The sequence below is a fragment of the Colletotrichum spaethianum genome (genome assembly GCF_022836535.1).
Source record: "Colletotrichum spaethianum MAFF 239500 DNA, contig03, whole genome shotgun sequence".
Classification (NCBI taxonomy): domain Eukaryota; kingdom Fungi; phylum Ascomycota; class Sordariomycetes; order Glomerellales; family Glomerellaceae; genus Colletotrichum; species Colletotrichum spaethianum.
In genome coordinates this window covers 679,475-701,425 of record NW_026054773.1, presented here as the reverse complement: position 1 = coordinate 701,425, position 21,951 = coordinate 679,475, and the positions used below count along the sequence as shown (strand labels likewise).

General features: G+C 50.5%; 8 protein-coding genes across 8 annotated transcripts; 5 read left to right on the top strand and 3 right to left on the bottom strand.

Moving 5' to 3' along the window:
* Positions 1 to 152: 152 nt before the first annotated feature.
* ColSpa_01678 (translocation protein SEC62) lies at positions 153 to 1,037 on the top strand (the record flags this gene model as incomplete). Its single annotated transcript, XM_049267890.1, has 2 exons — positions 153 to 334; positions 470 to 1,037. The coding sequence occupies 2 exons, from the start codon at positions 153 to 155 to the stop codon at positions 1,035 to 1,037; spliced, it is 750 nt and encodes a 249-aa protein (XP_049123847.1).
* A 346-nt stretch (positions 1,038 to 1,383) lies between these two features.
* Positions 1,384 to 1,965, bottom strand: ColSpa_01677 (protein RTA1; the record flags this gene model as incomplete). The annotated part of the gene is made up of 1 exon (XM_049267889.1): positions 1,384 to 1,965. The coding sequence occupies one exon, from the start codon at positions 1,963 to 1,965 to the stop codon at positions 1,384 to 1,386; it is 582 nt and encodes a 193-aa protein (XP_049123846.1).
* Positions 1,966 to 5,600: 3,635 nt separating this feature from the next.
* On the top strand, positions 5,601 to 6,365 carry ColSpa_01676 (uncharacterized protein; the record flags this gene model as incomplete). The annotated part of the gene is made up of 1 exon (XM_049267888.1): positions 5,601 to 6,365. The coding sequence occupies one exon, from the start codon at positions 5,601 to 5,603 to the stop codon at positions 6,363 to 6,365; it is 765 nt and encodes a 254-aa protein (XP_049123845.1).
* A 1,613-nt stretch (positions 6,366 to 7,978) lies between these two features.
* ColSpa_01675 (protein TOXD) lies at positions 7,979 to 9,070 on the bottom strand (the record flags this gene model as incomplete). Its single annotated transcript, XM_049267887.1, has 1 exon — positions 7,979 to 9,070. One exon carries the CDS (start codon positions 9,068 to 9,070, stop codon positions 7,979 to 7,981), a length of 1,092 nt encoding a protein of 363 aa, XP_049123844.1.
* A 1,079-nt stretch (positions 9,071 to 10,149) lies between these two features.
* ColSpa_01674 (uncharacterized protein) lies at positions 10,150 to 10,960 on the top strand (the record flags this gene model as incomplete). The annotated part of the gene is given in 4 exon segments (XM_049267886.1): positions 10,150 to 10,242; positions 10,333 to 10,419; positions 10,478 to 10,750; positions 10,763 to 10,960. 4 exon segments carry the CDS (start codon positions 10,150 to 10,152, stop codon positions 10,958 to 10,960), a joined length of 651 nt encoding a protein of 216 aa, XP_049123843.1.
* A 727-nt stretch (positions 10,961 to 11,687) lies between these two features.
* ColSpa_01673 (NmrA-like family domain-containing protein 1) lies at positions 11,688 to 12,845 on the bottom strand (the record flags this gene model as incomplete). The annotated part of the gene is made up of 4 exons (XM_049267885.1): positions 11,688 to 11,768; positions 11,823 to 12,161; positions 12,237 to 12,743; positions 12,801 to 12,845. The coding sequence occupies 4 exons, from the start codon at positions 12,843 to 12,845 to the stop codon at positions 11,688 to 11,690; spliced, it is 972 nt and encodes a 323-aa protein (XP_049123842.1).
* A 1,523-nt stretch (positions 12,846 to 14,368) lies between these two features.
* On the top strand, positions 14,369 to 15,462 carry ColSpa_01672 (short chain dehydrogenase citE; the record flags this gene model as incomplete). The annotated part of the gene is made up of 4 exons (XM_049267884.1): positions 14,369 to 14,414; positions 14,482 to 15,092; positions 15,113 to 15,223; positions 15,256 to 15,462. 4 exons carry the CDS (start codon positions 14,369 to 14,371, stop codon positions 15,460 to 15,462), a joined length of 975 nt encoding a protein of 324 aa, XP_049123841.1.
* Positions 15,463 to 16,936: 1,474 nt separating this feature from the next.
* ColSpa_01671 (uncharacterized protein) lies at positions 16,937 to 18,334 on the top strand (the record flags this gene model as incomplete). Its single annotated transcript, XM_049267883.1, has 2 exons — positions 16,937 to 17,860; positions 17,921 to 18,334. The coding sequence occupies 2 exons, from the start codon at positions 16,937 to 16,939 to the stop codon at positions 18,332 to 18,334; spliced, it is 1,338 nt and encodes a 445-aa protein (XP_049123840.1).
* Between the last annotated feature and the right edge of the window lie 3,617 nt (positions 18,335 to 21,951).

Below are 21,951 nucleotides of genomic sequence, written 5' to 3'. Positions count from 1 at the left end.
TCCATCCACAGTGCCGGCCCCCACTAAATTCAATTCTGACCCTGCACCGCATCTCACCTCACACCAACATCACTCACTGGCTTCACCAAGGGTCTCACTCAACCGACGACGCCCACCTCTAATCAAGCTCGGCCAGCTGCACCAAATTCGTGATGTCTAAGAGAGATCGTGACGGTAACACGCGGACTTATGAGCCCAAGCAGAAGCCGGTGGCGCCAGAGTCGCAGTTCACCCCCATGTTCATGAACTTCCGCAATGAGCTCGACCAGCACCACGATCGGAGAGAGCGCATCATCAAGGCGTCACGAGACGTCACTGCTTTGAGCAAGAAGATGTGAGGTTGCGCTTCCTGCACGTCAATTGAGCTTGGCTAACATGGAACCAGCATCTTCACTTGTCAAAGGTAAGCCTGACCTCTTCAGTGAACTTCGTGAGAAGTCTATGGTGTCATTTCCTGACGCCCTGGTAGAGTCAATAAGCTGGGAGACCTCCCCAGCTTCGCAAACAAGGAAATAGCCACACGCATGGAAGAGATCAAGAACCACCTCACCGCAATCGAGGGAGATATCCAGGGCATCAACCGATACCGCTACGCCCACTCCCTTCGCTGCCTGGAGGAGCTAGTCGAAGCCCTCTCATTCTCCCACTACCTCCGAACTCAGACCCTAATCAGCCTCGACGAGACTGCCGCCGCAGTACCGGCCAATGTCTCCATCACCGAGAACGACTACATGTACGGCCTCTTCGACCTCTTCGGTGAGATGATGCGTTTCGCCACCGTCACCACTGCTCAAACGGGCCAGCTGGCTGGCGTTGAGGGCCGCAATATTCTGATGGACATCCACGAACTGAGCAGCTGCTTCGAGATTCTCCCAGAGATTCCAACAAAGGACTTCAGGGGCAAGATGGAGGTTATGCGGCAGTCGGTGCGGAAGGTGGAGAAACTTGGCTATGGATTGGCGATTCGGGGTACGGAACGGCCTAAGGGGTGGGTGCCTGATATGAAGGAGGACTTTGACCCTTCTTCTTTGGACTAGCTGAGTCTTCCGTGCAAAGATTGGGGTGGACAAATCGTACGCAAGTAAGTGGGCGGCGTGAGAATGCAGATAACATGATGAACCCAATGAAGCTGTCGAGGCTGCGACTTTGCTTTTGATAGTAATCATGCTTATACTTGCTTAAGTAGTCTGGTATCTTGCCGCGGTGATTCTAGTTGACATGATTCAGCTCATCTAAATAGCACGCAACCTTATAATAACAATCAACCGCTGATGACAATGAAGGAGAGAACAAAGAGGAAAAGAAACTCCCACCCCTGAGACGTTTGCTAAAAATAAAATGAAACACAGCACCGCATGGTTGTTTTGGCAGCTACTACACTACTCACAGAGCCAACTCCTCCTTGGGCTTCAAGCGCTCCGGAAACCTCCAAGAGAACAACACAGTAACCACAAACATCAAAAGCGCGTCAAAGACGTAAAGCGTCCACTCATGGGAGAGAGAATAACCAGTATACCCTTGTGCGAACTCGACTACCCTGAAGATTGACCGGACCATGATGAGAACACTGACGGCATAAAGCATGTACAAGCTTTCTTCCCAGGGGATCAAGCCGTCCAGAGACTCCGCTGTCGGAGCGCGTCTCATCTTTCGATGGAAGATGACGGCGATGGCGCAAAACAGAGCGAACATGACGATCTGGATGACAAGACCGAGTATGATAATCCTCTCACCCCATGTTGCAAAACCGGGCTTCTGGACAACCATCAAGCCCGATGCGCCTCCCTGGACGACGAACGAGAGAACATCGCCAAGTACAAATGTGAGTGTAAGCTTTGAGGGCCGGATCATTGAATATTTGTCGGCGCGGATGCTGGTGATGATTCGGCCGAGAACCATGTAAATCGATGCGGCGAATAGGACAGGGGCAACGACTATATACATGTTCTGGATGGCATAGGGCATTATCTTGTCGGTTTTGTCGTGAGCTCCAGCACGGGCTCCAAAACCAATCACCTCGACTGATAATCACTATTAGCATTTGCAGACGCAATCAACGGTTTTCTTAGATAACTTACATAGACACCCGACAGCAAAAACTATACAAAAACGTGCGCTGGTCTTCCATATCTTCCAGCTAAGGTAGAGTAAAGATCCCAGGAACAGTATGAGAAAAAGGACAGCAGCTGCTTTGTTTGGGAGGTAGCGCCAGAGGTAGTAACCACCTTTGGTAGGTTTGACGCCAGGAACAGGCTCGAAGAGGCCCTCGGTAGACATGGTCGAAATGTTCTGGCAGAAGGACGTCTTGTTGCCGGTTTTTTGAGGGAAAAACTGGTTGTTCTTGGAAATATATAGCAAATTTGAAGAGAGTATCTGTAGAAGAAAGTGATATCTGACACCTCAATCAGTGGCAATCGAGGAGGCAGCCCAGAAGATACATTTATGGTAAGAGACGGATTCGCCCGCTGGGAAGACAAAGAATAAAACCCCAAAAAAACCACATTCCATGAGCCGAGATGCAATGGGCCCTATGCTACGAACGATCTCTAGTTGAACAATTAGAAGGACATGAACCCGAACCGTTATGGAACACGAGTGTTCGAGTCGGATGCGAGCTCGGATAGCTCAAGGTGGGGCGTTGCAATCCGAGTTGGGTTGTGAAATACGCGGAATAGGCTCTGAACCCGAACACTGAACCCGAGAATTGACTGATATGGTTAAGGCTGTTTTTTCTCTACACGTCGTAATTATTCAATGACTAATTAAACAAGAAGGTCAAACACTACTTGACAATACTTCATCTCAATATCTCACTGAAAAGGAGCAACGTGCAATGTCTTACGTGTCTCGGATCCTCGCACAAGCACTTTTCTTCTATGTCGTTAATGGAGTATTCCTTGTGAGCTAGGTGTGTGACTTCGCCATACACCTAAGTTCAGATGCTTCTGCGGATTGTAATGTGCCATCCCATCTCTCTTGACGTGACATCTCTTCTATTTTCTTCACGTGCCAGTTCGCTGTTAGCAGGGAAACGGAAGCATGACGGATATCTTCCAGGTCTTACGCTAGACCAGAGGTGATTCCAAGCAGGCAGACAAATTTTAACCATACAGAAAGAGTAGGAAGGGAAACTACTCGAACCATTCCAAAAGCTCCAAAACCAGAACTTTGAAATCTCTCACACGAACAATATCTCACCTCTGCTTGCTCACCACAGCGAAAAGGGGCAAGCAAAGATTTATTGCAAGGTCTTGTACAATTTCTAGAGCTTTGGCATTTGGTTACCCATCAGTAAGTCTCAACCTAAGAGTATCATCAAAGATCTGTGCCTACGTTCCACTATTGATGTCTTCAAACCATGTTTCTGCATGAAGTCGCACACCTTCACATGGAACATTCAGAGTTGAACTAAGTGAAATATACTAGCAGCAACACTCGACATAATACAATTCCGCCAATGAATAAAACTAGTCACACCATGAGGAAACAGAATCTGGGTCGGCGAAGCATGTTTGACTATTGTCAAACGCGCACGCGAAGCCAGTCTGCGCGACTGTTGGAAACGAGAGAAAGCCGTCAGTCTTTTGTATCATACGGTGGCACTTAGGTTTCAAATCCACTTACTTGCTTTACAAAGCCATTCGAAATCATCACCTGATATTAGGTCATGTACACCAGTCGATTGACACTAGATTTTGTTTGTCAGTGTACGAACACCAACACTTAAGCAGACGTAACCGCAGTAACACTAGCGAAGAGCAAAATCATACCCTTCCGCTGACCGAGTTGTATTCGACGGATCCCCAACTGTTCTGTTAACATTGCAGTTAGATTGATAGCCAAGAGAAACAAGTTCGTTCAGCAAGTGGCAATATACCTGTTGGGCCAGGAGAGACTTTTCTCCGTCACATGCTTTGGTGGTGATACGCCAGGAGTAGCTTCCTCCATTGTGGCAAGTACAAGAATCATGGTAACGAGCGTCACTTTGGATAGATTAGCGCCAGAAACAAAAGTTGCAGACCTCCAAATGAGCAAACAAGCCCAAACACAACTATGAAATGCTAAAGCTTACACCAAGAAAGATAAAAAGACGGCACTCGTCAGTGCAGATGTTAGGAATTGCATTATTGCTCTAGAGGATAGATGAGCTGGGACTGAAGCAAGTCGGATGGTTTTCTTAGGCAAATATTATGGATCAGGACCTATAATGACAAACTTCATCCGGGACGCTGTGCTTATATACAAGCATGTGATATATATGAGTCCACGACCCTGCTGACTTGATTCAAACATTCTTGCAATCTGCCATGAACTGTCAAGTGATGGTTGGAACATGGTTCAACAAGTGTTCATTTGACGAATTACATTTCATTTACCCTGCCAGCTGGGCATCGTTATCTCTACGTCACATTTACGAGCGGGGTATCGCTGTTGATTGTAGTACGTATTTCTAATAAACAAGCACCTCCGTGGGGTCCATTTGGCACAGGGAAAGGACATGGAAGACAAACATCCTAATTTGTGTGCTTACTGAAGCCGCCGGTCTACGGAGATCGGCACGCTAGGGTCAGCTGACGGTATGTTCATGACACAACAGAGAACCTAGAACCTGGTTACTCGCAATTAACGTACATTTTGATGAACATTCGGTAAGCTTTAACTCTTGTGCCGATATCCGACCAAGCTTCACGATTCATGAACATTCAGGTTGCTGATGATATGATTGGTTATTACGAAACCACTGGATGTCACCCGAGGCTGTTGACGCTGTCTGAAACGGGGTCTAAAATGCTTACAATATGAGCTTAAACAAAGCCACGCCTCACGTTTTTACCATACATCTACTCAAAGGACTAAGTGTTACTGGCCAAGACAAGATTCTGCTTATCCTGTTGTATGCCTAGCGGTTATTAATATGAGCACTAAGGCCAAGAAAGAAGCGCTTAGGCCATCTTTATGCTTCCCGAACGGCCTTTATATCCAGTATTCGTAAGTGTTTCAAAATGCAGACAGTAAAGACAGAACTTTCCATTAAATTCGTGTTGATCTCCTCTCCCGCCACAAGTCTTATCAAGTCTATCTCCCTATCGTTCAGGAGCTGATCCGAGTTCCGTCCTTATCTCGACGAAACACCATAGGGTCTACGGTGTACGAGTCAGATCCAAACTTTTGCAACTCGAGCGTGATCTGCTTTGGTACAGGAACTGGCTTGTTGTGAACCGCATGTTGTATCTGCGTAGCTTCTATTCGCTCACTCGAACCCACACCCAATATAGTACGGCAGAATTATTAATCTGGGATTAAGCCTAAGCCTTTGTTATCTTCCACTAATCAAACTCCTGTTTAGCTGAAGACCAAGAGGTTGACGTGATCAAACCGCCAGTTACTACAATCTACGTGCATTGAGTGATGGAAACGGCTGAATTATACAGTCTCATGACTTTTGGTAAACACAGATAACAGTATGCGTCTTAAACATAAAAGCTGCGAAGTGTCCCACAAAGTCGTTGTTGCATTGAAAACATTAGTTTTTGCCTTCAAACGCTACAATCTCCATTTGCGGTGTTTCATAGACACATTCACTTTTTCAGATCTTCACCATGAGATACGGACTCTCTCTTGCCCTGTTCGCCATTGCTGCGGTAGCAGCCCCAACTCCTCAAGCTACCGAGGGAGGCGCTGAGAGTCTCTTGGCTTCACTCTCATCACTCAACCTTAGCCATGACGACGTAATTCTCTTCGGTGTCAATGGCCAATACAAGATTGTCAAGGACGCTGAATTCCATAACCTTACTTCGACAGGTGCTCTGACATATGGCGGCAATGACAAGGTCGACGCCCGCGACATTTCTGAACCTCTGGCAGCACTCGAGACCCGGGACTGCCCCGGCCTGAACTCCGAATTCACTGTCACCAGCACGGCTAACTTCCTTGACTGGGACATTCAGATGTCTGCGGTTTGGGGAGCACAGCAAGCTCCCGTGACTATAGCAGTCGCGCACGGCCACTCAGTTGCCAACCAAGTTTCCTTCGGAGGAGATATTGGCTTTCCTATCAAGGCTATTAGTCTAGGACTCAACATAGACTACACAAAGACGTGGACTACAACCGACACCACTACAATCACCTACACTGTCCCGCAGGGTTACTATGGAACTGTAATTAGCCAGCCGTGGACTCACCGCGTGTACGGCAACGTCTACACTTCTTGCACTACGGACAACTGGCAGAAGACAACCTTTATGGCTAGTAGCCACACGAGCCAGAATTATGGCGGCATGGAATGGGTGACAGGGGTTTTGCGCCTGTGTGCAAGCAAAGATTACCCTGTTCCTTACTGTGAAGGTTCTGGCTATCACTACTAGAACTTCCTGTACACATTTGTTTTCTTGTCGTTGATGTATGAAGTCGGACTAAACTTGCAAGGCTGGAGCGATGTTTATGGCCGCGATGGAGGACCTACGGAGGATAAAGATGTTACTACTCACTAGCCAGAGATGTGATACGAACAGGTTTTCACCACAATCGACCTAAATTTCACAATTTTCAAAAAATCATATTGTGTTACGGTGATGTTTGATTTCGAGATGCAAACTTTAATTTTCTATTGAGGCTAGAAATGAAACGACTCAGAGAGGTCATAAATCCATAGAGGCCTCTCGCTCGACTCTTTGTCTTACTACATCAGCCAGTTCAGTCTTGGGCTGGACAAAAGGCTTGACTTTTATCCGTGCCTGAGTCTTTTGCTCAAAAGCATAAGCAATGCTGATTAAAGTCTCTTCACTGAACGGAGCTCCTGCAAAACCAATGCCAAAGGGCAGGTTGGGTGCCACTAGGTTAAGATTTCCGACATCATTTTTGACAATCGTCGTGTTATCAGGGTGCCGCCCAAACGGAACTGTCACAACCGGGGTTCCGAGTATAGCAGCAGTGACGAAAACAAACTGGGTTGGGAGAACAATGGCATCGAGAGAGTAGTTTTGAAGCGCGCCGGTTACTAGCCTCATCCACTCTGAACCCCCTTTCTTCAGCAGAAACATCATACTAGTTGAAGCGCCTACGCTTAGAAAAGACTGACTCTCATCCTCACGTGCTCTTTCCTGTCGCTCTCTCTTGCCTCTCTTGCTCCTCAGTTTCTCTCAAGCGCTCTTCTAGCTGCTGTATTATAATATCCCTGGCAGCACTTACGATAATTTCCTGTGTAAACGAAGTATGTTTTAGTAGCGAACTAAATCCGAAAGAGTTCAACCATTCCTGGTGCATGTGCCCTTGGAGGACTTGTCTCTCTTTCAGGATGCTTGTTACATAACGAAGAACGGTGCTCACCCGGGCTGGATCGTCCATAGTTCCATGTCTTTGGCGGTTCTCCTCCTCTCGTTTCTCCCTCTCCTCACGAAGCTTTTCGTCGCGTTTCTGGTCGAGTCTTTCAAGCATGGCGTCTGCTAGTAGAGGTCAGCCTGTCTCCTGAGTATTTTGTTTTTCTCTTGTGGTTGCGCGTAGACCATAAACTTTGGGGGCTGAGTTCACTAGTAGATTTTGTTGGAGGCTGCTTCAAAGCTGTGTGCGTTTGGTGCGGCCGCGGTTTTGCTTCGAGGCTATTGTGTTGTTGATGCTGACAGTCTAGTTGCTTATCTTCCAAAAAAAATGTACTCTCGCTTTCAGTGTTAAGGAATCTTATTTATAAGTTGTGTTTCTAAAACACAGTCACTATTTAATCAAGACAATAGCAGTGAGTAGCATACGGTTTGTTGCGGATTAAACTCTTCACTAGTAGAAATGCAAATCATTCACTGCAGTAAGTGCTTAGAAGGCAAGCAAAAAACTAACAGACCGAATAAACCTTACAGGTATGAAAATATGAGGGTGAGAGCCTAGAAGAAAATAACATCTATGTTACTGAATCATCTACACCAAGAGATCGTTAAACAAGATGGGGCATATCCAAACGTCGCCGGAAACCCTTCGCCTCCACTTGCTTTTAAAGTCTGACTACCAATTTAGACCCGGAGACCTTCCCTTGACGTAAAAGGTCTACTTTCTCCAGAAGGATGTCGATTCCACCATCAAATGCTTGAATCGGCGGTGGCTTGATGACGTCGGTGAGCTGCGGCAGACTGGCATAGAATCGCGCAAGGGCGGCTCGGTGTTCCAGATCGACCGGAAACTTGGGTCCCACTGGCGGCAGCCAGGCAAACTCCTTCCCAAACACGGTGTAGAGCATGATCATGTCGTACTTGACGCCAGGGACGTTTGACTCTCCTTGATCCAGCAAGGTCACGACCTTCCCACCCTTGGCCTTGAGCACTTGCGCAGTGGAGGGGCCCGAGCCCTTTTCGGAGATGCAGTCCAGAGCGAGGGTGATATCGGGGTAGGCCGAAGAGACCTCCTTCACCCAGGTGTCCGATCGGTAGTTAAAGACCTTGTCGGCGCCATACCGCTTGACGAGGTCGTACGAATGGGGCGATGCCGTGGTCACGACGGTGTACCCGGCCCGTTTGGCAAGCTGGATCGCAAAGAGCCCAGCGCTCGTAGAACCACCGTAGATGAGAATCGTCCGCTTCTGAGACGTCGAGGCCGATGCTTCTTGGCTCTGGTTCGCTTCGTCGGGCCAAGGGATATCGAGATGAACGTTGACTGCCAATACGGCCGTGACAGCCGAAACACCGTAGGTTGCCGCCTCCTCGTCCCTGAAACCCGAAGGGATCTTCCAAGCCAGATCAGCGTCCGTCTTGAGGTACTCGGCAAACGCGCCGCGGTCGTGGTGGAGTCCGCCGTGAACGACGCCGGCGATGCGGTCCCCGACCTTCCAGGACGTTTTCGCCGAGGGCCCGACCTCGACGACCTCACCGGCGTAGTCGCACCCGAGGATGCAACCCTTGGGGGAAATCACGTCGACGTGCTTGTAGTCGCTGGGGTTTAGGGCGACGGCCTTGACTTTGACGAGAATCTCCTGCTCTGCGATCTTGGGTTTGGGGACGTCGATGACGTGAGCGCCCTTGAAACCTGATCTTCCGGTGCTGTGGTTGAATAGCCGGGAAACGATGCTCCGATTTGAAATCAAAGCTTTCATGGTGTCTGTATTGGCCGCTGGGATGGATGACGAAGTGTCGATATGCTACGGTGCTTCTATTGTTGTCTGTGGGGTATCACTGGCAGTGTCGAAAGGCTGAGCTCAGAAGGGGAAAGGTGCTAAAGCGAGACTTATGTTCTTAGTGCAGCGGACGTCTCCCATGAACGGGGTCAACAGTCAGTACAATACTCTTGTCAAGGCGTCTGCAATGGCAAGCGCATGCCGTCATGGGGACCAGAGGGAGATTTGTAATGGAACGGTCGCATCTGTCACGTTCTTTGTGCTCCGGGGGAACGTTAGTGCCGCAATGTAGTGACATTGAATTTACGTTAATGATCAGATAATCAGGAGGGCTTGGACGTTACTGATCACAGCCGCAAACATGCGAAAATGAACGAGCCACAAGGCCGCTCAGAGTTGTGGGCTGGGCAATTTGAGACATCTGATGTTCACTAATCCACCCAGCCACGAAACCTATTCGGCCTAAATCTTGATTGAATGCCGACGGGATGGATATAATACCTATCGCCCGCTCAGGGTGAGGGGCGCCGTCAACATGTCTATCAGGAGTAGGCAGGACTCAATGAGAATCAGAGTTCCGACGGCCTTCATGCGTCTCAGTCATCCAAGGAGACCGACTCTTTGTAGGCCGCGGGAGTTAAGGATTGATCAGCAATTGGATTTGACGATGCAGTTACGAGTCTGTCGTTGATTTACTTAAATAGTGAAAGATGTCCTGGACTTGAGACAAACTCACTGATTCACCATCTCTCATCATCATCAAATCACTTCCAAACATGTCTTCAAAGTAACTCTCGTTGGTGTAAGTCTCGATCGAATAAATGTCTCTTTATTTGATCCCATTGAGCTTAACATAATTTCTGTAATAGGCCAGCGGCAACGTTGGTGTTGCTGTGCTGCCTGAGCTGCTCAAATCCGATCTCGATTTGACGATTCTCAGTCAAGGTTCGTAGGCAACTTTTCTCGACGGGGTCAAAGTGATCAGAAGCGACTACAGCGCAGAGTCGCTTGAGAAGGTGCTCAAGGGCCAAGATGCTGTCGTGAGCATGCTGCCCATCATGCCGCTTGAGGAACAAACCAAAATCGCGGAAGCAGCCATCAAGGCCGGCGTCAAGCGCTTCATCCCCAGCGAATACGGCTCAGACTCTTCGGTATGCCCCAGCTTCACTTGCAGCTGATGCTTTGGTTTCATCTAACACGGATTGGAAGTCCGACTACTCGCAGCTGTTCCATTCTTTCAGCCCAAGAAAGCCCACCTGGATTGGCTTGCGACGAAGGAAGACCAGATCAGCTGGACGGCCATTTGCACCGGTCCCTTCTTCGACTGGGTAAGAGTCCAACGGCTGAGTCGTCCTCTTCGAGGGTCGACATGAAAAATTTCACCAGGCTGAAAAGACCCGTGATATCCTATGGGCTCAAACTGGGGATGACCAGCTTCGACCTCGCGAACAAGACTGTCATGTCACTATGGTCGACGGCGGCAAAACACGGTTCACGACCAGCAACGTGGCACAGATTGGACGCGCCATCGTCTCGGTCCTGCAGCACCCAGTCGAAACCAAAAACCAGCTGGTCTTCGTCGAATCCTTTACCACGACCCAGGCGGAAGTCCTCGCTGTCTTGGAGAAACTGACTGGCCAGGCTTGGAAGGTGAAGGAAGTCGGCTCTTAGGCTATCAGAGAGAATGGCTTGGCCAAGTTCAGCCAAGGGGACTTGATGGGAGGCGGAGCTGCTGTAATCATGGCCCTGGTTCTGGGCGAGGGTGGGCTGGAGGATCACACCAACGTCGAGGGTGACCTTTGGAACCAGCGTTTGGGGTTGGAGAGTGAGAGCGTTGAAGAGACGGTCAGAGAGGTTCTCCAGCTGTAAATGATCACCCGTCGAGATTTTAGGCATCGTTGCAACAGGTCAATGGCTATTGGTTGTGTCGCTGTGTTAATCAATGACTGGCTAGCGTTCTGTTCCTCATCAGTTGAACGAAAAAACATTGTTTCTGGGAAACAAACTGAGCATTGCAGTGTTTAGTAACAGCCTTGACTCAATCAAGCCGCAACATTTATTCTCTCCGCGCCCTGAACTCAGAGCTACACAGAACATCTTGTCTGGTACAAGGGAGACAGGCAAAAAACTCGCGGGTATGCCATGCGCGCTTCCCACTTGTTGGCTCTATCGCCTTTCCGCACGAAGTAAACAGAATGAGGCTAGGACACATATAGGAGACTGCAATGGCACAGGCTCGGCAAGAGAAATGTGTGCGATGGACTCATGCATGCATCGAGGTACGCTGACGCCGAGCGTCTGTGATTAGTGAACATACCGTACATGCCCGGTTCTGGAACATGATCGACAATAGACGGTTTAGTTTGCGAGTTGGCGTGTTTGGTATTCATAACTCCATTGGTCTATCTCGCCATGAAAACCTCGCTTATCCACATTCTCTCTCCAAACATCCATCAACAATACTCGATCATGATAACGACAGTGCACCAAAGTTAGGTTGCTGTAACAGCCACACCTTTGCGTCCCTGAATTACGAATAATTCCCCCTCCCACATGCCACACTTCAATTTCCCCTGCTGCCGAAGACTGAGGTTTATCAAGTCCTGGCCAACAACTCGGACCAGTCCTCTCGCTTGATGTAGTCCTCGACGGAAGTAGTTTGACCCTTGAGTCCAAGCTAGGCACTGTAAGCATTCGCCACATACACCGCAATGCCATCTTCAAAACTCACGTCGGCTGGGAGGACGATGGACGGGTCTCCTCCCCAGTATCCAAACTCCATGTTGTAGGCGTGCATCTCTCCAATTTCGATGCCGAAGCCGCCCGGGGCGAGCTTGTCCATGTCGTCGAGAGTAAATCTTTCAAAGACGGCAGGAATCCCCTGGATCCTGCTCCACAGCTTGACATAGTCAGGCCAGGTCATGAGCTCCGAGCAGGCCAGCAAATGTGTGCCCGGGGGCGCTTGCACGAGAGCCTTGACGTAGAGCCCTGTCTCCTCGACCAGAACGTGCGGGATCGGCTGCGTACCACCACTACCGGGCATGCGGAGCACCATGGTGCCGTCTTCGCGCTGTTTAGTCGTTAGCTGGAAACGACCTAGACATCATCGAAACAAGATAGTTGCCTTTGTCCATGGAATATTGACCTCGCCCATCTTCCAGTTCGTCATGAAGAGTCCCAGTTCCAGAAAGGACGTCTTCTTGAAGAGGTCGGGGTGGGCGGATTCGATGTGCTCCACCACAGCCGCCTTGGAGTCGAAGTGGTAGATGTTCTTGTACTTCCCGGCCGACCATTTTTTGGCCGCCGAGAGCGTGGACCAGACGAAGATCTCAAGCGAGTCCACCTCGGCGGCGGCATCGACGAGATTCTTGCCTTGCTGGACCTCGAGCTCGTAACACCACTCCGGTAGGGATTGGTTGGGTCGGAGCTGTGGTGACGAGGCGCCCAGCGCGAAGGGGAATATCGTGTTGCCGAAGATGGCGTTGGCTCCTTGGAAGGCTGCTTTCAGAGTCTCGAAGTTGTCCAAGTTCCCCTCTACGATTTCCACGCCCTGCGATGCCAAGGCCACGCTGTCTGGCTTCGTCGCATCGCGGGTGATTCCTCGGACTTTCCAGCCAGCCTCTTTGAGAAACTCTTGTGCCACTGACCGACCCTATTCGATTGTGTGTTAGAGAGTGATCTCTTGGTCTAATTTCATTCGAGAACTTACCTGGTTGCCAGTCACACCACAGATTACAATGAGCTTCGACGACATGGTGAGATGGTTTACTCTGAGCATCTAGAATGAGAAGATGTTGCATTCATCAATAAGATATCCGAGATGGACATTGGAAACGACGTGAACTTATGCTTTTCGATGGATATGTGGTATTTGCTGTACTGAAGTGGCATCAGCAACGGAGGCTCCCCAATTCGACCGGAATTGAGTTGAGCCGGCCGTTGGAAACGGAGCGCCGTCTTGGATTTGTAAGGAACAGAAGACAAATCATGCCAAAGGGTGAATGCGGCCGTGGCCCAGATTGGTAATTGGCGCTTATCGGCGCCGGATATTGAGACATTGACCCCAAATGACCCAAAAGATCCGTCAGTGCTTGCACGCGTACGGTTAGACTGACAGCTGCTGGCCTAGGACTTGCGACGACGAGCTGGAATTGGTCACTGCAGCGGTCGTGGGTTCAAATCCTGTAGTTGGAACCTGGCTGACAAGGTGCTGGCGACGTGCGGGGTAGGACCTGCCTGTTGCTAACCTTAACCTTGGGGGTCTGCATTGCCTGTGTGTGCCTTGGGGACAAGGCAGTCTAGGAGAGGGTATAGTTGTAACAGCACAACTCCCATAGCCAGATGGTTGTACGTCACAAGGGAATATAAGCAGTGTTGACAGCAGGGCTTGCACGCGTGCAAGCACTGACGGGTCTTTTGGGTCATTTGGGTCAATTGGTCATGGTCGCAGAGTCTAAAGGTCCTTGTTGCAGAGCGTCACTGTCAGCGCTCCGTTACAGATAAACTTACAATATCCTTATAAAACCTTATAATAATATTAGTCAGTACTTTTATTTTTAATTTATGCTTTAAGATCTGTAGCTTTTACTTATATCTTTAGGTTTACCATCTACTTGATACAATTGCAAAGATAATATTTGTAGCGAGTTGCGGACCTCACATGATGTGTTGCCGAGCTTTTGTGTTGCGCTTCGGAAGTCACTCCATCAGCGCGCCGTCTTTTCGAACCCTTTGTTCACCGTAAGCCGTCCAAGCGCCCGGTACTACGAACGGCTGTCAATCGGCTGCCGCTGATTGCTAAAACCCTGAATCAGACGCATGTCATTTTTCTGAACCTTGAAGTTGGTCACCCAAATTGACGAGGTACCAATGCCGTTAGTCTTCGTCATGCATCCGTGAAGCCTCGATCACCAAACAAATTGACCACCAGCCAGATGAAGGCACGGTGCTGTTGATAGAGACGACATCAAGGACGACTCCCACCACAGGCATCGACAGCAATTCCCTCCATTGATATATGTTAGGGAAGATGCATTGGTATTGGTCCTTTTACCCTTGAACTAAGCTTTCGGGTAAGTTCTAGCGGAAAACAAAGGAACAGACCGAGCGTCATGTCCCTCACCCGTGGGGAAGTCCGACGACCGCTGCTAGCGCCCGCTGAAAGGGCCCGATCGAAACAGGCCGCCAAGCAGATTGAACTTCACATTTACCTACCACGAGCTCGAATCGTTCCAAACATCAAACGAACACTTGGTTCAACTGAAGATTGCTCCACTCATGGCGTCCGAACTTCAGCAGCCGTCCGCGGGCCCGCCTCGCAAGGGTATACTTGCCATCTCTGGTTCTGGTGAAGATATTGTGCTCAAGAGACTGACTTGATCGATGCATAGTTGATATCTTTACGGGGGACCTCATCCATCATGACACATACCCTGAGATCAATCCCGTCACCGTCTCGAACTGCACAGGCAAGGCTGTTCTCATCACAGGGGCTAGCAAAGGCCTAGGCAGGGCGGTTGCCATCGGATATGCAGAGGCTGGCGCGTCAATGATTGCTGTTGCCGCTCGATCAGACGTCTCGTCAACCGCAAGCGCTGTCCTGGAAGCTGCCAAGAATGCTGGACGAGCTGAACCCACCGTCTTGATACTCGAGATGGACGTTAGTGACACGCTTAGTGTGAAGGCGGCGGCAGAAAGATTGAAGGCCGAATGGGGACGTCTCGATATCCTCATCAACAACGCCGGTTACATGGCACCTTTCAAGCTGCTGCTGGAGGCCGATGATGATGAGTACATGAAGACGTGGGACGTCAACTACTGGGGTACTTACCGAGTCACCAAAGCGTTCTTGCCCCTGATGTTGAAGGGAGGAGACAAGACGATTGTCAACATGTCATCAGTTGCGGCACATTTCATGGGTGTTGGTGGGGGAGCCTACCACGTCTCCAAGTTCGCATTGACACGCTTCACTGAGTTCATCCAAGATGAGTACGCAGATCAGGTCGGTGTTCTCCACTTCAGACGGTCATTAAGAAGTCATTGTTCACTGTTCTCAGGGAGTCCTCGCATTCTCGATCCATCCCGGTGGGGTTCCCACCGAAATGTCCTCCAAACTCCCCGAAAGACTACAATGTAAGTTGTCGGAGATCTAGCCCCATTTTCAGTATGACTCTTTTGCTGAAGTATGGATAGTTCGAATGCGGGATACTCCAGAGCTTGCTGCGCATTCTGTTGCATATCTCACCAGCACGAAGAGGGACTGGCTCGGCGGGAGATGGATAAGCTGTATGTGGGATATGCCGAAATTATTGACAATGGAAAGGAAGATTGTTGACGGGAACCTTCTGAAATTCGAGTGCTCGGGGCTGTGAGATGCTGTTGCCAAAGGTCGACTCGTGTTTGGTGGTACTAGTCATCATCTCGAGGCTCTCTTGTCGTCATATTACATTTCCGTCTTAGAGTCACGGAGCATTATTCACGTCGTTATCATTAGGTTTTTGTGTGTGTTGCTTTCCACTGCAACTGAACCACTCTGAGGCTGACACCCCTGTCCTCAAAAATATTGATATCCTCTCGCAAGAGGTAAATCGGCGTCTTCCTTGGTCTATTCGCCTGATCATTGCCGCGTCTCTAACAGGCTGACCTTCCCTTCAAGCCAATCTCAGGTGCCTTGTCGATTTTCGAGAGCTATTTCCGATGGAAGAAGTCATACCAATATATTTCTCAGAACTCAGTCTCACGCATAGTTTTCAGAGTATCAGAGCAGTGATACGTAAGGGGGATAGTTTGGATCAAACCTACACAAGAGCCTTTGGAGTGAATCAACACTGACGTCCATTACCAGTTTTGATTTCCTCAACGGCGGTGTGTCTGGAAGACAATACTGATATTTATTCCCAACAACCAGGTCGACCTGCTTTGGCCGCAGCGGCAGCCATAGGGCATTATTGGGTATCCTAGAGACGCTCCAACATAGGCATCAAAGCCATATGCTGTTGGAATCAGGGGCATGGTAACAATGGAGGGAAGCCCCTTGTAGTGAAAGATACCAATACAGAAGCAACATCAGGAGCCTCTCCAATTCACCGAGGTAACTTCTACCTTACTAATTGTTGCAATCATGTACAAGTTAATCTTTTTATGGTCAAACTCGCGCAAGCTCACCGGTATTGCATGTTTTGGTGAGCTACTTGATACCATCTACTTGGTGCTGCAAAAGTAGGCATTTAATGTATCATGTTTTGGTGATGTTCTTAGAAGAGAGGAAGTCTTTTTGAAGGAAGGAGGTCCTTAGGTCAGCAACTCCCTTTTAACGAGTATGGTAAGTCTCTCACAACCTCGTTAAGCTTGCTTTACCAAAAAAAACACAACCGCTCCTGCCCAGTTTCATTTGCGTCACTCGCGACCACCACAATCAGCGCTGAATTTGACTGAACTGAGTGCCCCCTTAGCCGGCCCTTAACTTCACCATGAGTTGGCCTCTTCACCACTATATTTTCTCTTCCCTTTCCCCTCTTCACATTACTTTCAGCCACCCGTTTGAGTTGCTTCACCCCGAGTGTATTGATACGAGATATCTTAGGATTAGTGTCATCTTTGGCTTGAAAGTTGGGCGATTCGAGACCTTTCACTCCCACTTCAGCCGACCATTATCGACACGAGTCATCCTCGACCAAGTCGAAAGAAGTGAGTAGATGGCTTAGAACGATGCCATTAGGTTACTGAGCACCCGAATAGCAGACATCTTCCGGAATTACCGTTTCAGACTGCTCAGGAGCCTATCCAGCGCCTCCTATCCCCACTGACAGGATCCAGCCCTCTTCCAGCTTCCTCCAAGCCGAAGCTATGAAAGACGTCGCGGCGCATGATACTACGTCACAACGTGGCCGAGACCATGCTCGGAAGATAGCTAACCTTCCGCCGAACGCCGAGGAGGTTGCTGAAATCAACGCCCTAAGAAGACAGCCGATGCCCAGTACTCTGAACCCCCTCTCGCAACATTCCCTGGCCGTCATCGCCGTGTCTCCGAATCACAATGCCTCATATAGCAGCCACCCGCTTGTTCTGCATTCATGCTTCAACAAAGCCTTCAACTCAGGCAAGCTTCTTCCGTGCCCGACAGCAAAGGCGGCCCTGTCCTCCATCAATCTCGGCTCCAACAACGCAGGCCCCTGTCCCAGCTCCGTCACAGGCTCTCGGCCTTCTCTGATTCCCTCTACAACAAAGGCATCTGAACGGGCCTATCAGCCGGTAACCAGCATCCCCTGCCAGGATCCCGGATCCAGATACAGACCGGGCCGCACCATGCGCATCCGCGAGAAACCATTTCGCCCAGGTTCCCATGCAGAAGCGACAGGCGTGGGCTCTCAAGGCAGAGTAACTGCCAAGTCTATCAGCTCGTCGGGCGCTGAGAAGGAAACGGAGATGGATGTCCTAGCACACGAGGCTGCCTACATTAACATGCTCCGCCGAGACCAACAGCTGGAGACATCTTTGGGCCACAGAGGCAATCTTCAGCGAAACACGTCGAGCCGACAGCATGCTACTGGTCAAGGACACCAGAAGTGTTCCGCCAGCTCCAGTCCCAGCACGGTAAACCACCTTCCCAAAAGCTCGCTACCTCGGTGGATTTCATCTGACTTCTTGGAGAAGGAGGGCGTTTCCCCACACCCAAAGACAGTACAGACCCTGCACGAGAATGAGTCGCTTGAGGAGTTCAAATACCTAACGACTCAGATGGACTACTATCTTCACTTCAACACTCCCATGGTAAGCACACTCACCACTCGCACCTACTGTACCATGTAGGATTATCTAACAACCGTTCAGAAGTATCATGAATCGTTCATTTCAACCTCGTCGCCCCGTTCGCCTGAGCCCACGAACCAGGATGCCACGCCACACGGCCTTCGGACCGCCAGCGGTCGTCAGCTCTCTCTGGCCAGTCGGTCAGCCGTCACAGTCGCTCCAATCGACATCTTTGGCATTCACGATGCTTTCGGATCCCCCTCCCCTGCCAAAAGAACCGGCGATGGCCCAGCTACGGCTCGGTCCAGAAAGCGCGGCCGAGGAGAGGAGACAGAGAGTGGATACGTTCTAGGAGGCCCGGGAATCCAACCCCATGGCAGCATGCAGGGCTCGCCGTCTGCCAAGCGCCGTCGTTCTGTGGCTGTTGCCGTGGCGGCTAAGTGCGTTGGCGCAGACGTTGGTGATGCGCAGAACTCCGGGCCGAATAGAGTTTAGAAATAGGGGTCAAGGGGTGCGTGAATCAATACAGGGCAGCGGTGACGCAGGTTCTCTAGGACTACCAGACATGTTAAAATTCATGATACTGAACCACATTCTTTACGAAATTCTCCAAAATACGACCTTGAACACATCCTAGTACCTGGCTTGAGGAGCTACCGGTTCAATGCTCATGAGAGGGTTTGTCTAGACTCGAGCCGCATTCGTCGTGTTGGGTCATGCATCCCCCGCCATGGCTGGACCGAAAGCTGCAGCACTATGCTTTCCTTCGTCGGCTTCAGTTTCGCCAAAAGAACATGCTTTCTGCCAGGAAGGACCTCGGCGTATCGGTCGCTCCAGTCAGAATGCTGGGGCCACCCGAGTCGTGCTGTGCTGTATGTCTCCAAGGAAGGACTGCTCGTCAGTCCGTTTGGCAGCACGTCCTTGAGTGGCACCCAAGCACTTGCACAGCATTCTATTCCTTTGCCCACTTCACTCTTGCGAATCCCAACAACGGCGTCGTACTTTTGAGGGTTGGCTGTGAAGACAGGAGTGGTGGTGAGCTCAAGATGGATGAAGCCCTTTGCGCCCCTATCCATGGAACATTCGATTTGTTCCTTGTCATTGATCGACCCACATTTCTGAGATATTGAGTCTGAAGCTTTGCATAGCTTAAGGGTGAATGGACGCTCCCAATCCAGAAGTATTCTGAAATAAACCCTATTTCCGTGGTCGTGAGATGAGTGGTGGTATCTCCCAAATAAGTATGAATAGATGCTTGGCTGCTGGTCTGCGATAGACATGTATATAAGGAGAGGATCCCCAAGCATGGATTCAGTGGTGCGCGGCACATAGTATAGACGATGGCTCTGAGTCCTTGTTCGAGGAAGCATTGCTTTGGTACCAGACAATGATTTCTCCATTTGAAGCTGTATGCACAGATATCCGTCCAGGAGTCCGCTTTGCTGCTTTGGAAGGCAACCGGTTAAACGACCACATGCGTAGAAACCAGGATCGCTCAAGGTGGGCTCAGGATTGCATGGAAATCTTACCAAATGGGCACGGAGGCCACGGCTTGTGATGGCTAGTGGTTCAGTGCTTACATCTGGCAGTGGAATATACAACCCCGAGGTGTGAAAGGTCCTAGCAGGAAACCTGGATTGGTTCAGTGGCTCGACACTCTCCCAGTTACGATCCAGAGCTCCGATTTCCGTCCCCTTGGTATCCAATATTGTTATGTTGTGAAACGCAGCAGGGGCGGGCGCAAGCACACCTAATGCCAAGGAGGTTGGTTCGGATAATGCCCACAAAAGGATGCTCAAATCCTCCTTGGACCGAAGAATCTCTTGCTGCAGTCTGTTGAAAGCCCGCGTGCCTTCTCCGTATAAAAGGGGCATGTGGATATCGAAAAGGCCCAAAAGACAGTACGCAATGTCCTCCTGTCTCGAAGTGGTTCTTGTCGAGGCCCAAGACATGCGCTCAGCAACGCTGACGGAGTCCAACGGTAGATAGCCGGACAATATACCTCGCCTTATTCTGGTCGTACGATGGATCAAGTCGCACAAGGATCGCTTGGTTCCAATCTCATTCCAGGTTTTGTCGTAAAACTCCACTAGGTCAGGAGCGATGAGCTCTTGGAGAGTCCATCCTCGAGTGAACCACTTGGAGGACATGAATGCCTGTGTGTCAAGGTCACCCGGACATTGGGATGGCAAATCACCCAGATAGGTATAGCATACTGACGATTTCTGGTACCAGCGGAACATGGAGTTGATGGCCTCGGACAGTTCGGCGCTTGAAGTCTTGTCGATACAGCACGTGTCGACCCATACCCATCCGTACCCGTCTCTGATGGCCTGGTTACAGCATGCTCGAATTTTGGAGAAGCCTTTTTTGGTTGCACTGGCAGGGTTTGTCAAGTCTTGTAGGGAAATTTCTTCCTCCTCCCAAGTGTGAGACAGGATTGCATAGGCAGGGACGCTGAGGTCATAAAACTCTTGGAGTTGGAGAGTCTCAGTATTTAGGAGCCGCATGTTGACAACCAAGTGAAGTAGCAGCAGTCGCGGAAGGGGGAAGAGAGAAGAAGAGTGATCAGGCTGAGATCAGGCTGAAGAGATACAGAGAGGGGAACAGGCAGCTGCGTCTCCAACATGGGGTCGGTGCTCCGGTTCTCATTGGTTAGATGATTACTGCGACTATGAAACTAACCACACCACGACTGGAACGCAATGCAGCGCACGCATCAATGATGGCAGTTGGTCCCAGCCTTTCAGTGACAGCGAGCTACACAGGCATCAGCATCGTGGTGTTTCACTGCTGCGCAGAGAGGGATTAGTATTGGACGTCGGGACATCAACCACGAAGACCCAGCCGGTGCCGCCGCACGCTACCCCAGGTACGGAACCTGTCGATCGCACACGTTTTTTTGCGCTTGCTCACCAGAGCAGGTAAGGAGACAAGCTCGGCGTGCCTTGGCGAGGAGGCCTTGTCGGTCCTTAGGTGTGGTGGCCATCAAGAATACGCAGTGGCTGAGGTCTTCGGTGGGCATCCCGGACAGGGGCTAGAAGCAGGCTCGCTGACGTGACGACAGGCGGGCGTGTCAAAGCCGAGACGGTGGTTCGGCCTGCGCCGGTCACGAGGGACCGCCTGGAAGATACGCAGAGAAGAAAGTACACTAGAGAGGAGGCGATCACTTGGGCCTTGTGATCTCATCATCGCGGCTGTCCCCTTTCAGGGTCTCGACCAAAGCAAGCTCCAAGCTGTCGGATGACGGGCAGGGGATCGGGGCCCCGTGCGCTAGACGTCATCCGTCACTAAAGCCAGTAGGGGCATGCGGGCCGGGAGCTGTGGCGGCTGTGTCATTGTCGTCGTCCTCGAGCAATGAGACAGACGGAGGTGCAATCCGCGATGAATGCCATTGTTGGTTTGCAACACGAAACGAATCAACGAAGAGCTGTGCTGTTGTCTCCGAGGTGATGGAGCCTGAAAAGCTTAGGTCGGATGCGACATCAACATCAGATGCAGTGACAACAAAACAAGAGAAAGCAAATGGGATCGGTCGGGGAAAGCTCCAGGCATATCTGCATGGTTCCTTGTTGAGATCCTCAGGCACAAGAGGGAGTCAGTGGGGGCTGGCGGTACGTACCTGTCTTATATAAGGCACCGGTGATGCAATGGTGGATGGCTCTCCGTCAGAGGGAAAGCGCAGCGGTTCAGGACAAGGTACCTGCCTAGATGGGGATGCCAGGAGGGGGTCACGGGTAGACGAGGCCGCCGCCGCAGACACACAGCACAGCACAGGCAGGTTGCGGGGTAAAACCTGCGCTCAGCCAAACAGCTTCGACCCTGCAGCTCCCAAGCTCACCTCACCAGGCCACTTCTGCTCGACCTTGATCCCATCCCCATGTGCTCATTGTCATTGCCATACCAACCAGAGCTCATGCGGTACCTTTACCACCTTGCTCCAGAAACGTGAACGTGCCTTGCCTGCCATCCAGTCAGTCAGTCAGTGCTGTGCTGTGCTGTGCTGCAACCAACCCAGAGAGAGACGAACCTCAGAGTACATAACACCACCCATCGCCGCCCATCCACCACCCCGCCCTCCCTCCGTCCACTCATCCAACACGTCCCCATCG